The 14,373-nt window shown below is 54.0% G+C and overlaps 2 protein-coding genes across 2 annotated transcripts; one reads left to right on the forward strand and one right to left on the reverse strand.

The window, feature by feature from the left end:
- Positions 1–456: 456 nt before the first annotated feature.
- Positions 457–4,233, forward strand: GCG54_00008560 (putative ATP-dependent helicase C23E6.02; the record flags this gene model as incomplete). The annotated part of the gene is made up of 10 exons (XM_045408524.1): positions 457–1,625; positions 1,682–1,872; positions 1,924–1,941; positions 2,055–2,134; positions 2,196–2,248; positions 2,304–2,411; positions 2,467–2,983; positions 3,051–3,531; positions 3,599–3,750; positions 3,820–4,233. The coding sequence occupies 10 exons, from the start codon at positions 457–459 to the stop codon at positions 4,231–4,233; spliced, it is 3,183 nt and encodes a 1,060-aa protein (XP_045256731.1).
- A 1,174-nt stretch (positions 4,234–5,407) lies between these two features.
- Positions 5,408–7,075, reverse strand: GCG54_00008561 (G protein-coupled receptor GPR1; the record flags this gene model as incomplete). The annotated part of the gene is made up of 2 exons (XM_045408525.1): positions 5,408–6,758; positions 6,837–7,075. 2 exons carry the CDS (start codon positions 7,073–7,075, stop codon positions 5,408–5,410), a joined length of 1,590 nt encoding a protein of 529 aa, XP_045256732.1.
- Positions 7,076–14,373: the final 7,298 nt, after the last annotated feature.

Raw genomic sequence — 14,373 nt, forward strand, 5'->3', positions numbered from 1 at the left:
CGACCTCCACCATCCGAACAACTTCACATCTCCACCTTCGCCAACAAACCACCTTTCACAACACCCAGTCGGCAATCACCAGCTGTTCTGAGCAGACAACATTTTATTGCTCTCTTCTTGACATCGTACCCAACTAAAAGCCCCCGGCTTCCTCTTCTCATCCTCTATCCACAATCCATCCGCACCAATTTCTACTCTTTTCTCATGCTCCCCGTTTTCCCTTGCGCAAACTGAGAACGACTGAGAACGCAAGTTCAGTTTGAGTATATTTCAGGCAATCTCGTTCTCACTCCACCTCCACCTCTATCTCTCTTTCAACCGTCGTCGAACCTCACCTTGCACCTCAGCTACCAGACTCTGCCTTCTCATCCACATCTCAGTCACTCGCCGGCAGCGTTCTCCAGTCGTTCGCCTGTCAATCATCGTTCATTCACAGCCGAGCATTACAGCGTCACAATGGATCTTGTCGATTCGGATGATCCTGCTTCTACCAGAGAATTCCCACCCAATCAAGATGTGCCAAGCACGAGTCCAAAGGCACATGAGTCCCAGGATGACGTACCAGACATTCAGCAGCAGCTGCTGGCTGAACAAATTGACGTTACCGAATCGACAGAGAATCAAGCTTCTGCAGCTCCCAGCATTGTTCAGCATGGCCCAAGTGAGGCACAGGGAGAGAACGACGAATCTGACACTAAAGATGAAGATTCGTCGGACTCGGAAACTGAGCCGGAATCAGACACAGCCGATGTCACTTTTCAACCAGAGAACGGCAGCGACAGCGAAGACCAGGATGAGGACTCGCCGGATGAAGAACAAAAGTCCAAGCCGAAGAGAAAGGCGAAAGCGACTGGACCAGTCGCAAAGACCGCCCAGGATAAGGTCGGCAAGAAGCAGAGTCGTCTCGACAGAGCATTCAAAAATCACATCAGAAATGAGCTTGTGAGAAAGAGGCAATTTGGTGAGCTTGATGTGGACATTGAACCGCCAAGGGCAAAGAGACTGTGCATCCGCTTCAAGAAAAGCAAGAACACGTTGGCAGACACTGACAATATGGAAATTGATGATCGCGACAAGCCGAGCAATCTCGGACACGACGACCGCCAAATCACTCAAAAAGAACGCGACGAAGACTTGAAGGGTCGTGTGAGTCATGGAACGAACAACAGGAGATCAGGAACTCAGAAACGGGATTTGAAAGAAGCGACGGGTATTTTCGGAAACAGTAAGGTGAAGTGCTTCGCAAACGGAACATATCACCTGAAAGGAATGCGACCGGATAACCGACTCAAGGAAGAGCAGCTTCCTGCTGTGTCATGGATGGTGCAGAGAGAACGTGGCATAGCGCCTCCCTATGGAGGTCTTCTCTGCGATGATACGGGTCTCGGCAAGACCATGATTGCCATGGCATGCATTGTTGGCAACCCTCCTACACAGCAAGACCGCGAGGAGTTCTCGGGCACCACGTTGATCATTCTGCCATCCGTGGACATACGTGACCAATGGCGAAATGAGTTCAAAAGGCACGTTGAAGTCATCAAGGACCAACATATTCTCACCTGGCACAACACCCAGTTCAAGAAAGATGGCGGGGACCTCACTACTCTTACCAGGTACAAGGTGGTGTAAGTTATGGCGGATTTCTCTATCAGTTGCTGCGGCACGCTAACCATTTGAATAGCTTGACTACCATCGCTGAGCTTCGCCAATATCCTGATGATGACACGTTGCAGAAGCTTGACCAGGAGCATGGACGGAGCTCCAAGGAGTACCGTGAAGCACTGGCGGAAATCGCTGGCGCGATCTTCGGTGTCAAATGGTACAGGATCATCCTGGATGAAGGCCACGCCATCAAGAACCAGAACACTCTGTGTGAGTTGCGCATGTCATGTTCATCTTTATCCTTGGCTAACGGTGCACTAGCCTTCAGATCATGCTATGGTCTTCAAAAAAAAGCATTCTTTGGCCTCACAGCGACCCCATTGGTCAATCAAGAAAGGGGCAAGTGTTCTCACGCCTTTGCTGCCTCGGACCTTCTGCTAACACACACGCAGAAATATTCCCTTACATCAAGCTCCTGGGAGTAGAGGGCATTCAGACATTGAATGACTTGAAGAACAGGTTTTTCAAACCGGTAATCACTCCCGAAGCCACCTTGAGGTTATTGTAGGCGCCACTAACTATATGTGAATTAGCATGACAGTCAGACCAAGTTAGATGCTTTGATCCATCTCATCACTTACCGAAGGTGAACACAATATTTGCCCGTGGGTTTGCATTAAAGGCTGACAGCATGATTCCAGAACCAAGAAAGACGAGTTCCTTGGCCGGCCAATGATGGAATGTCTTCCGAACTTTGAAGCACAAGAGATCTGGGTGCATCTAAGCAAGCAGGAGCGGATGATCTACGAGTGAGTCAAACGCATATCGCATTGTAACACGTTCTTCTTCTGACTTGATCATCAGCGCGGTCACTGAGCATTACGCCCTCACGATTCCACCCAACAAGCTGGGGGGCATGCATTGCCAACGCATGCTCATTTCTCATGCTTGGAATTTGGAACGAGCTTTGCGGGTTGACTTCAACCCTCATTATCTCACCGACATAAGAGTTAAATTGATCAAACTCGCTGGAAAGGCCCATCTCCTCGCAGATGAACAGATATCTCCTCGCATTCCGGAAACAATCCCGAAGACAGAGAACTCCAGCCATTCTAGCAAGAATGACTCGTCAGAAAAGAATGCGCTCACTAAGCCGAAGGGGACCAAGTCAAAGACGAAAGGGAAGCTAAAGACAGTGAAGACCACAAAAGGGAAGGCCAGCAGAAAACACTCGTCCAGGACCTTTCACCCCAAGACGACAAGTAGGGAACTTGGCATGGAGAGCCTCTTGCAATATGCAGTCAATGAGCATATCGTTGATCACGAAAAGTGCAACAAGTGCGGAAAAGAAGATATTGAAACTCCGTGGGTCATCACCGAGGTAAGTCGAAGATCAACCCCTCTCCGACACATTTCAAATCTGAGACTTGACTGTTTTCCCGCTCTAGTGCAACCATCTATTTTGCTATGCGTGCGTTTCCAAGACTTGGAGAAGCGCTCTTGATGGAAAGTGTCCCACGTGTGGCAAGGGTTACGACAAAGAAGAGGGAGCCCACGAAGTTGCCTGTCTCACTACTAAGGAGGCAGAGTACGTCGAGGTCGACAAGCGCACTGCCATTCAGGAAGCAGAATCGGCTCCACCCGCCGCCGTGGCTCTCAAGAAAAAGGGGAAGAGAGCCCCTAAGAAGCCGAAAAAGAACAAGAAGCTCACCGAAGAGCAGAAAAAGAAGATCGAGAAGGATTACACCAAGAAGAAGTACGGAGTGGATGCCAACGGCGTCTTTATGGATCTAAAGGGGGATCACTCGAGCTTCATCCGCGTCGGAACCCATGAGGCCAACGGTGCCGTTCTGCACAGCTCCAAGACGGCCTGCGCCATGGACATCCTCACCCGATGGCAGAGCGAAACGCCAGATGATAAGATTATCAGTATGTTCTCTTGGCTCTTCCGGTTGAGCCCCTTTGAAATGGTTAGGCTAACCTATTCTCGTCGCAGTCTTCCACGAGTTTGCGAAGACGGGCAAGATCCTCGGCATGGCGCTCAACGAAGCCAACATCCCCTTCGTCTACCTGAACGGCGAGTTATCCGACTCCGCGCGGCCCAAGGCCATCAAAAGATTCACGGACGATCCTACCGTAAAAGTCCTGGTAAGTACCCCTTTCCAGCCATCTATGCTTAGCAAACAGGGCAGACCGCTGACCACCTTCAACCACTAGCTTTCGTCTCGCGTAGGCAAGGAAGGCCTCAACCTTACCTGTGCCAACCGCCTCATCATCATCGACAACTGGTGGAACAACGCAGCCGAGCTGCAGGCCTTTGGCCGCATCGACCGCAACGGCCAGAAGAAGCGCACCTACGCCTTCGTCATCAAGGCTGCCGACACCATAGACGAATATATCGAGGATCTGCAGGAAAGCAAGGCGGAGAAGGTCGCTCACAGGCTTCAAGATGACAAACATGAGACCAAGCTCATGAGCGAGTGGGAAATCATGATGCACACGGCGCCGGAGGCGTACAAGGCCAAGTGCGCACAGCTGATCGAAGAGATCGAGGAGGAGGAGGCTAGCGAGGATGAGGAAGAGGATGCTGCGGAGGCTGCACAGGCTGCGAGCCGTTGGGTAAGGGTCTGATTTTCGCGCGGCATTTTGGGTTGTAATTTGATTCGGCATTTTTCATCGCGGGATATGGAAGCATTCTCATACATTTGGTGGAGCGAGGTTGCTTCACGGATCTGGGGGAATCTTTCCAACAGACCTTTATGCGGGTTCTGGTCCGCACCAGCAGGAAGTTACTTTCTTATAATGGCACAGCGAAACATAGATTTTTACAGACATCTCTTTCCCCATTGATCTGCAAGAGTTTTGAAATCCAGGCAGGTACCGAGTGGGTGTAGATGTTAAGGAGCACAGCAAGGATAAAAACGACAGCAACAATAACGACGTTGACGATATTGATAACGACGATGACGATGACGATGATGACGGCAACGCTGATTTATAAACCCCAGCGAAGAGAGTAAAACCAAACTACAAACTACCTCCAGATCGTCTCGACTCAAAACAAGCTATAGAATGCAAGCCCACGCCAGATGAATATTCCGCCTTGCATCGCCAACCCCAAAAGCCCGAATTTCGCATACGAAGTTTACCTACGTCCTGTATACCCAATCCAGCGCTTTCCATCTCAACTGACAAGAAAAGAAACACAATGAGAGATTCCTGTTTGGCTGAGAAAAGGGGGCCAGTGCAATGCATCGGCCTGAAAAGCCGACATTACGAGCATCACCCTCCAAAACCCGAACAATCGCAGTTCCCAGCTCCGAAAAGCCTCATCCTGTTTTTTCCATCCCATGGAGGTGCATATCACGAGATGCCCGTTGTGCAGATGACAGGACGACGTCTCACCAATGTCGCTTCTCCCGAAGCTTTGGGGCCTCCGACGGCGCTAGTGGGGCCGAGATTACCGCCGGCCCTCGAGGACGGGACGACCCAAACAGGGTTGCCTCGGTACCCACCTCGAAAGAAGGCGCCCGGGAAAAGCGCGGGCCAGCCTAAGACTTACACCGACAGACGGCAACAACAAGGACGACGACGACGACAGTAGCAAGGAATCGTTAGTCAACTGCCATTTGATCCTTCGCCGAGAAGCCAAGACTGTGGCGTCAGACTTCACTTGCGTCACGGTTTTACATGTTTCAAAAGTGGCGTGATGTTCGATGGGTATGAAGTGAGATAATCAAAAAGATGGATTCATTCAACTCATGTGGTATCAAAAGAACGCCTTGCCAAAGAAGCAACCAAATGACTATGCTAATGACGATGTCCGTCGTCCGACCCGTTGCCGGGCTTCGTCCTTGTCTCTCCTCAACTTGGACAGTGTTCTTCTGTATCTCGCCCTCCTGTCGATCCAGGGCTTCTCTACCGCGCAAAACAAACACGCATTGACTAGGCCCTGTATTGACAGGCTCACTAGTGATAGGAGCACGACCGCAAACGGGCCGGCTTGTTCTGGGTTGTCCCAGCGCATGACGTGGGCCACGAAGGGGACGGCCCAGATAAGTATGTATACAAGGGGGTACACGAAAAGTAGACGTAGTTGACGGCGGATCTTGTCGCGCGTCTTGGCCATGCCTGTGCCGTCCATGGTCGGATGAAAGAGAAAGGGCGTGCCATTGTGATCGGGATCCGAGTCGAGCGTTGTACCGCGCCGGAGGATGGACCAGATGTTGGCCAGGGACTTGGCGCGGGCTGTCGTCGGGCTGTGTGGCGGGTGGCCGTAGGTGCTGAAGCTGTGACGGTGGGGATGATGGTTGTAAGACGGGCTCAGGTCGATCGTATCCCGTCGGATGTAACTTTGCGGAGGTGGAGATATTGGCTCGAACGTGGCAGATAGAGGACTGGTGCTGGGGTCGAAGCTGGTGTGTTCCACACTCTCATCCTGCTCGGGAATGCGGCCGTCCTCGTTTCCGTATGTTGGCCAGTTCCACTGAATTTTCTGGCGGCTGTGAATGAGTTCAATGTCTGCCGTCATCGTGGTGGTCGTTGACGAAGTTCGCTGTCTTTCCGAGTCCTCCATTGAAGTTTCTGAACCGCGGCGTGAGCTGGGGGTAGCAGGCAACGAAGGAATATGAGCCCAATCGTCGTGCATGTGCGTCGCACTCGCTCTTCTCATAGCGCTCAGGCGACCAAATCGTCGAATGCGAAGGGTGACGTAAGTATAGATATAAGCATATAAGGCGACGATGGTGAGCAGAATCATATATCGAGGGACCCAACTGAGCGCAAGCCTGGTCCATTCTGGGCGAACAGGCAAGTAGCAGTATTCACCGTTGTTCGCATAACCGGGTGAGTTGATGAACGCTAGTGAGGCCATCAATAATGGCAGGAGGATGAAGACGGCGAATGCGATCCGGCGGTGTGGGTAGAGGCCGCTTTGTCGACCGGAATATCTGGGGCGGAAAATGTAGATGGCCGTGTGCAAGGCGATGAGAACGACGGCAATATCAGATGCTTCGATGCCGACCGAAAGGAAGAAGCCGCTCGCTTGACAGAACGAAGAGTTGGAGGGGATCGGTCCATTTCTGAAATCGGCGATGGGGAAAATGATGAACCATAGCGACTTGAGCATATCGCTCGACATGAGCAGCATTATGAGACTAGCCATGGTTAGCGACGTTCCCGGTTGATGCTCATGACCCCTTCCAGCGAGGCTGTCTGGGTAAAGCATGACTTACTCATGTCTGAAGCTCCGTCTCATGCGGGAAAACCAGTAGAAAGCAAGGGTGACGGATGCGAAGCTCAGGGCGGCAACAGCTAATGACGTTGATTGAATAATTGTCCATTGGTGGTCAGTCAGGCCGTCTGGAACGCGGTCCCAGGCAGGGCTCCGGCGAGCACTGATAATCTCGGATGCGGTCGCAGCTGGCGGTTGCGATGCGTCAGGGATTTCCAGTGTGTAGGGCCAGGGTGCCATGGCGGCTGCGTTCTCCTGGACGCCTGGGCCTGGAATCGAAGACAAAAATTGGTTCACGTGGGAGGCTTCGGATTCCTCATGTTGATGGGTGTGGCGAGAAGGTCGTACCAGTTGGTGATACTTGTGTGTTCACGATCGAGTCGTCGGCGGGGTCAAGTCCGGATCTCTCAGGGCTACCTCCAGCCTTTCCGTTGCCGATGCATCCACCTCTTGATGTGCGATGGCTGTTCCCAAACCCCCCTGATACGCAGTCGTGGAATCGAGTGTTCTTTATGTCTGTCGCGGTATTGGCGCAAAGGAGTGCCGAAAAGGTATATAGCTGAGTCGCTCCGCCCAAAACAGACGTCACCTTGTTGGATTGGATGGTCGACCCTGGCGATGATCACAAAGCGTGAAGCGAGCGTGTTCGCACCGAACTTGTCCGTCGAAAGAGTATCGAATTAAGTCGATAAGTGTGGGAGTTTTCTCTCTGAGAACCGGAGGGTGGGTGAAGTTGGGAGGGAAGGGATGATGGCGGATATAAGAAATAGCGGTGCATTGGAATACAAGCGCCTAGCCTCCGTCTGCGTCTTCAGCTCTGGCAGTAACGCAGGCGTGAAAATTGAAGTCCGTCCTCCAGCAGGCATCGGATTACTGTTCAGAAAGGGCGACAGAAGCTTAAAAAGGGACGGACGCAGGCGAGACAATGCAGTACGAATAGGAGAGACGGGAAGCGGATACACTCGAAAAAGCAAGACAGGCTGTTAGCGTCGTGGTTTGAGGCTTTTGGGCGGAAGACGGCTTGGCCAATGAATGAACAGCCAGGGGCAATAGGCATCCGGTGCGGTGTGTGCGTCTGTGTGTTTGTGCGTCGATCGTGTGATGGGGGGCGTGGGATGCGGCGCGGGTGTTTGTCGAGCGAGGATGCGTTGAGTTTGGCCTGGGTTGGAGCCATTGAAAAGCGTCCAGTGTCAGTGTTTGGGAGAGGGTGGGTGGCTGGCGGTCAAGTCTGTGCCGGGGGGAGGGTGTATGAGAAGGGGTCGATTGCTTGTGTTGTCGGTACGGAGTAAGCCCATTATCGTTCCTCGTTGATTGAATGGAGCGAGCAATTCAGCCCAGTAACAGGCGAAAGACAAGAGAGAGACAGCCACCTGAGTGAGCGCATCTCATTCTCCTTGTGGTGGTGGAAGTGTAAAGGAGGCGGCACAGGGGACTGGCCAGGTGGGACTGGCCTCGGTTACTAGGCGCCAGGGCAGGAACAAAAGCAATTATCTATTCATTGCCCTGCTATTATTCTCGATATTGGGGGCTGATGGGATGGGGAGCTATGGTGAGCGCTGCGCTCGCGGCGGCCGAGCTCACGGGGGTTCCCCCGTGGATTGACGATGACGATGGTACAAGTCTTGTGCTTCATCCTCGAGCGGTCTTGTGGTGCAGTGCATGTTAGGTGTATTGGGCGGAGAGGTACCGACAGCAGGATTGTGCTGGCGTTGCCTATGCACGCGACGAGGACGCAAGGTGCAGGTGCAGGTGCATGTAGATGCAGTAGCAGCAGTTGGACAGACGGGTGCCGATTAGGTGCCGGGACATCAGCAAACCTCTAGGCGAGGCCATGTTTAGATTCGGCAAAGCGAGACAGGTGACGGATGGTGAGGAGGACCAACGCCAACAAGAACGGAACGTAGTTTAGGTAGGCGGCCAAGGTTGGTTGTTGGATGGAACTCGGTACTCAATCCGGTGAGGAGGGAGAAGGGAGAGCGGTGACATGCCTTGCGTCGACGGACCTGAAGAAGGGCTTGGGTTGATACTCGACAGGGTATGATGTGTCAGTCCCCAAGATCGCCAACGACGTCGGTGTAGGTGTTTTCCTTGTCTCTGGCGGCTTTCGAGGGTCTCGCTGGAAACGGTGTCAAACAGGACTGTCACGGCCGTTGGCGCGATGATGGTGAGGTTGGGGATGCCAGGGGCCGCATCCGATCCATGCTTGCGGCATGTTCGTCATTGGGCTTTGAGGGATCTCTTTGTTCGGGAACAGCGCTGAAAGATGGAAATGATTAGGGTATGGTAAGACCAGAGGTGTGCATTCGTTGTACTGCGTGCCTTGTGGGTGCCGATAGGTAGGCGCACAGAGTGCCGGCATGTGTGGTGGAGGAGGGGTCTTTGGGGGATTTGTGTACGGATAGTGAGATTGGGGGGACGGCACGGGAATGAGGCCATGATGATGGGTGAGGTGAGATGGTGTCTGGTAGTGTGTCGGTGCGTGCCGGTGCTCCCTCTGAAATTCTAAACCGCAGGTTGAAGAGGCGCACAAGACTTGTGCACCCTGGAGTGGTAAGTGAAGGGGCTACGTACCTTTGCCTGCCTCTGCCTCTTCCAGCGTGCAATTTGTCTGCCAGCCAACAAGTTGCCAGTCTCGAGCTGGGCTGCTACCACCTGCTCGAGGTCATTTGGCCATGTCACAGCACAAGCAAGGCCCAAGCGGGACTTTATGGATATGCATAAAGTAGTTTGTGCGGGATAAGTCAATTAGATGGGCCAAACCAACGGCGGAACGCTTTGAGCTGGGCGACCAACGACATTGGAGCGAATGAGGCAACAGTCGATGGCGACCAACCAATGCCAGGGCCACGAGCAGCGGGTGGTGGTGGCTTGGACGGGTGCGCAGGGACGGTCATCCAAGTGGAGGTGACGTGGACGTGGTCGACATTGAATGGACGAAACCGGCAAGCAGATGCGCTTAAAGGGCCTGGTTGAATGAAATTCGCATCCCCCACGATTCTGCCCGGAGTCTGTTCGAGATGGCCGAGTTCGCGCTTGGGTTGAGGGGAATGTGAAGTCCAGTGTCTGTTTTTGGTGAGTTGACGGATGGGAAAGGAGCTTTGGGCGCCGCCGAAGGAGTGTAAGTGAGCTGACCAAGACTTTGGCAAAAGGCTGTGTGTTGACCTAGACTAGATGGGTTGTTGTTGATGCGGATAATGATGGACCGTCAACGCCACCTCAAGACCTGACGGGAGTGGAGAGGGTCCATCTATGTGTGTGAGAGATGGAATGAAGGAGCCGGATTCCGAATCGTTGTCAGGGAGCGCCCGGCGAAACTGTTCAGGACAGCATGCGAAGAGGAAGGTGAGAGAGAGGATCTCGTCAGCACGATCGATTGGGGAAGCAAGTGCCAAAGCTGGGACCATCAAGCGAGGTGAGGTAAGTCCGGGGAAGGCAGGCAGGGCAGGGCAGGGCAGGGTAAGGTAGGCACGGCGGGGATAGCTCCTGCAGCAGCCCCCGTAGCAGGCAGTGGCAGTCGCGGCATGAGATGCACCTCACCTGGTGCCTCCTGCCCGTCTGTTGGCACGGTACCTACCTTACGGCACGGCGGCATCCCCCTTCTCCGCATCCCAAGCAGGCTGCGGTTGCTTACTTTGCCCGTCAATGTCCGGCTTACACGGATTGATTACAACTCACGAAGGAGTCAACACTGAACCTTGACGCCTGCAAGAGGTGAAAGTTTGAATTTCCGTTTCTTTCCATCCTGGGATGCGCCTGCAACGGCTGCCGCACAGAGCAACCGCTTGCATGGGACGCACCTGCCGCCGGTTCTCTTCTCCTTCCTGCAACTGCCATACGACTGCTGCCACTGCCACATCCTGCCCTGTGCCCGTGTGCACCTGCTGCTTACCTTACCTACCGGGCAGGCAGGCACGCAGGTAAGGTGAGGTACGTGCACCTGCCTCTGACTCTTTTTGCCCAGTTCGCTGGTCCGGCAGGTGGTCCAGGCGTTGTAGCCGCTGCAAGTGCGAGAGCACGAGCCAGGAAAGAGTCAATGGACATCGAATCGCATCACCCATCTGTCATCCCTGAGCTCCATGGCGAAGGAGCGAATCATCTTGAACCAACCTCACTTTGGCAAAAATGTCGACCAACTGACTACCTCTTGCCACCAGGAACGCAAAAACACCTACACAAAAACACCACGTCTGGTACGTACCCTCACCGTCCTTACGTCCGTTGGCGCGCCGCCCTTTGCGCATCTCACCCATCAGAGGGCTTTGTGCTAGCTGACTGACTGTGTTGATAGGGGCGCACGCTCGACTCTAGCAGTCGAGGTACCTTAGAGCCTCCAGGTCTCCTCCGGCGATGGGACTCAGCGGAGGGCCTCCTTTCTCATGCCAACTGGGAGCGGTGAAACGCCGCCATTTCCCTCGTGGCCGTTGGCACCGGACCTCCTCCTCCTCATCGTCAACCTAGGTACCTACCAACGCAAATGCATCCATCCACTGGCACCGTCAATCAATTGCCTAGCGACTTGGCGGTCTGCCTTCAGCAGCTTCAATCAACCACAGCAGCCGCATGTTCTTGATGGATCGGCGAAATCACGAACACCTCGTCAAGCAGACCTCACGCGCTGTCTGATAGCGACCGCCGTTCCCTGCGTCTGGAAACAGGGCTACGTCCGTATTTTCTTTTTCTTGTCGCGGCACCCGGGGCCACATTCCCATTTCCAGCCAGCAACCCCAGGAAACACGACCCCTAATTTCACCTCTCATTGGACTCGACCTGGATCTGGCTTGGATCGCCTGCTTCTGCAATCTCTGGCAACCGCAGGCGGTCGACCACTGCTGGCAAGCGTGAGACAGGTTTCGACCCATTGGGAAACGAGAGACGGAAAATGCGGCTTTCTGCTCCTCCGGCGTACGGCCCTTCTACTCCTTGCACCACCGCCGCAGTGCCATGCCTGCCTTCCGTCTGGTGCCTCAAGGCTCTCGATATTGAGCATTCACAAGCACAGAGATGGCTTTCACGCTATCGAGCCTCGAGTCTCCCAGCGTGTCCGCAGCCCTCCTCTGGATTCTCGGCACCGCCGGGATTGGTATGCGACGCTACCCAGGCCTTGCTGATCGTTCGACCTTGCCTGAAGATGCCAACATGCGCATAGCATCCACCAAGACCGAGCCGAGACGCCTCCATTTAGTTGAGCCCTATTTCCATACGAACCTGAACACTCCGCGTCGTCGGCAGTCGTTGGCATCTCGGGGCACTTTTAAGGTTTGCCCTTTTTGCCCGCGTCTCCTGCAGCCAGCGCGGCCTGCAGTCCGTATTCGGTCTTGGGGCCCGTAAACTCTTGCGTTCCAAAATTAACCCAAATGCCTGCTTCGGTCTGACTTGCTCTACTGACCATCAACGCTGCTACTCCTGCCTTACTTTGCGCCTTTCAGACGAAGCAGGTCTGACCTCAGGTGCCATTTTCCACTTGAGGTAACACGCGTCATCAGCCACGGGAAGGAACAGACGGCCCTTAACGTATCTGGGCAATGTTGCCGCAACACCCAGCTGGCTCGTGGGCTGTGACCTGCGGGATGTGGGCTGTGTCAGCTTCCCACGGTCTACCTACCGTGCTACCGTCGCTGCCAGAGCAGTTCAGCAGCCGTTGCCCTACGAATACAAGCTACACACTACCTCGTACAGACCTGCTGCTCAGTCCAGCGCAACCGTGGGATACGGCAAGGACAAGGACCGGGAGGTGCGGGTGCAGATGGTCGTGCAGACGCGTGTGCAGCGCATACCTTATGCCCGGGCTCTCTCCCTCCACCTTTTTGATGGGTTAATTTGGTCGTCACCTCGCCCGTCTCCCGTCGATCGTGTTCGAGCATCTCCTCTACAACCAAAAACATCCTCGCAACAACCCTCGCTGGTAAGGGACCCCCTGCCGATTCGACTGACGACATCTGCCGAAGTTACCCTCAATCGTGGTTGCGTACCATCACTGATTGGCTGATCGCACTTCGCGCCTCCCGCGAGCCGTGCCAACCCAGTCGCAGCTCCAAAGCTTAACCTTTAGATTGGGACGCAACTATCATCGAGGATGGCAACCAGATAATAGGATGGATGGGGTTCCCTTACCAGTCACTGGTCAGTCAGTCTCAAACTGTCCATCCCACCCATCCGCCTGGTGAGCCCAGCCGTCGACTTGGCATGTTTGGGTCCCCTCAATTCCTATTTTCAATCAAGATCCAAGCAGCCTCTACGAACTTTATCTGCTTTCAGCTGCCACCAACACCTCCACAACTACCACCAACATTTTTCAACATCTCACCCAGGTAATCGGGCTATTTGGAATGGAGATTATCGGTATGAAGGTGAAGCCCCTCATGACGCTGGCTCAAATCTTTGCATTACTGACCCCTTTACAGGCCATGTCGCTCGTGGCGCCACCTCGACGCACCAACTGCCGCTACCATCGGCTCCGCGAGCCACCTTTCATCCGAACCGATCGGCTGTCCTTCCTCCACGTTGCTTCACACACAGATCGTCGTCGCTCTCCGATCACCATCTCCACTGACCGTGCCCTCTGCCGACGCTCGAACTTGGCCACCGAAAACCGAGACCGAGATGCTCGTCGCACGGTCGTCAAACCCCATCAACTCTGCGAGCGGGCTATTTGCCCACTAAAGCCGGTCCCTTGGCCTTTGCCAGCCCACTCGAGCAAAGGGCCCAAATGCCGCTCCATGTCTATTACCTCAGCCAGCAGATCACTTTCTTTGACGTCCAAGCTGTCCCTGCCTAATTGTGTTTTAGAAAACCGTTGCTCGGCTCCTCGTCCCACCTTTCAGATGATGGATTCCTCCCACATCACGAGGTGGGCTTGCGAGCCTGTCGCATACATCCAGAGATGATCCAATTGCTATCTTTTCCTTCCGAGACCAGACAAGTTTGTGCCTCATTACTTGTTCTCGTGCCTCGGACGGGCCCGTCGATCCCTGTGGACGTCTAGCCCGCGGTCTAGCCAAGCCTTCTGCTGACACACATTCATCTACATAGCAGAGACACCCATATTCCAGGCAAGAGCCACGGCAATTGCCATCTACTTGTAAGACATCGATAAAGCCCTATTTCCCTCCACGTAGGCTGTTCTGGCACAATGAGGAACTCTCACCAAGACGGGCGCGGTTCATTAGAGCCATTAAACTACAAGCCAACCTACGCAAGCCATGGGTCTGCACGACTCGAGGTTCGAGGTCTCATCTAGATGCCGGGAGCTATGGTACTTACCGGCAGTGCACCCCCAGATGCGGGCTCCTCAGGCCAGTCATGGCCATCGCCTGCGTCTGGTCCCCGTGGAGTCCGCGGCGGGTGGAAGAGTCCAAAGCCTCCCGCCGCAAGCGGAAATCAACCCCACATGTCATTCTACAATAAGACCTTCCGACAAGCAAAAACCAGAAAGCCAGCAAGCTTGGACAGTTCCTCAACGTTACGAGTGATACAGCCGACTTTTTGGCGTCCACATGGCGTGCATCTAAAATGCCTTGACATGTAGAGAAAGGACGATG

Source organism: Colletotrichum gloeosporioides, assembly GCF_011800055.1.
Source record: "Colletotrichum gloeosporioides strain Lc1 chromosome Unknown consensus_113, whole genome shotgun sequence".
In the NCBI taxonomy this organism is placed as follows: domain Eukaryota; kingdom Fungi; phylum Ascomycota; class Sordariomycetes; order Glomerellales; family Glomerellaceae; genus Colletotrichum; species Colletotrichum gloeosporioides.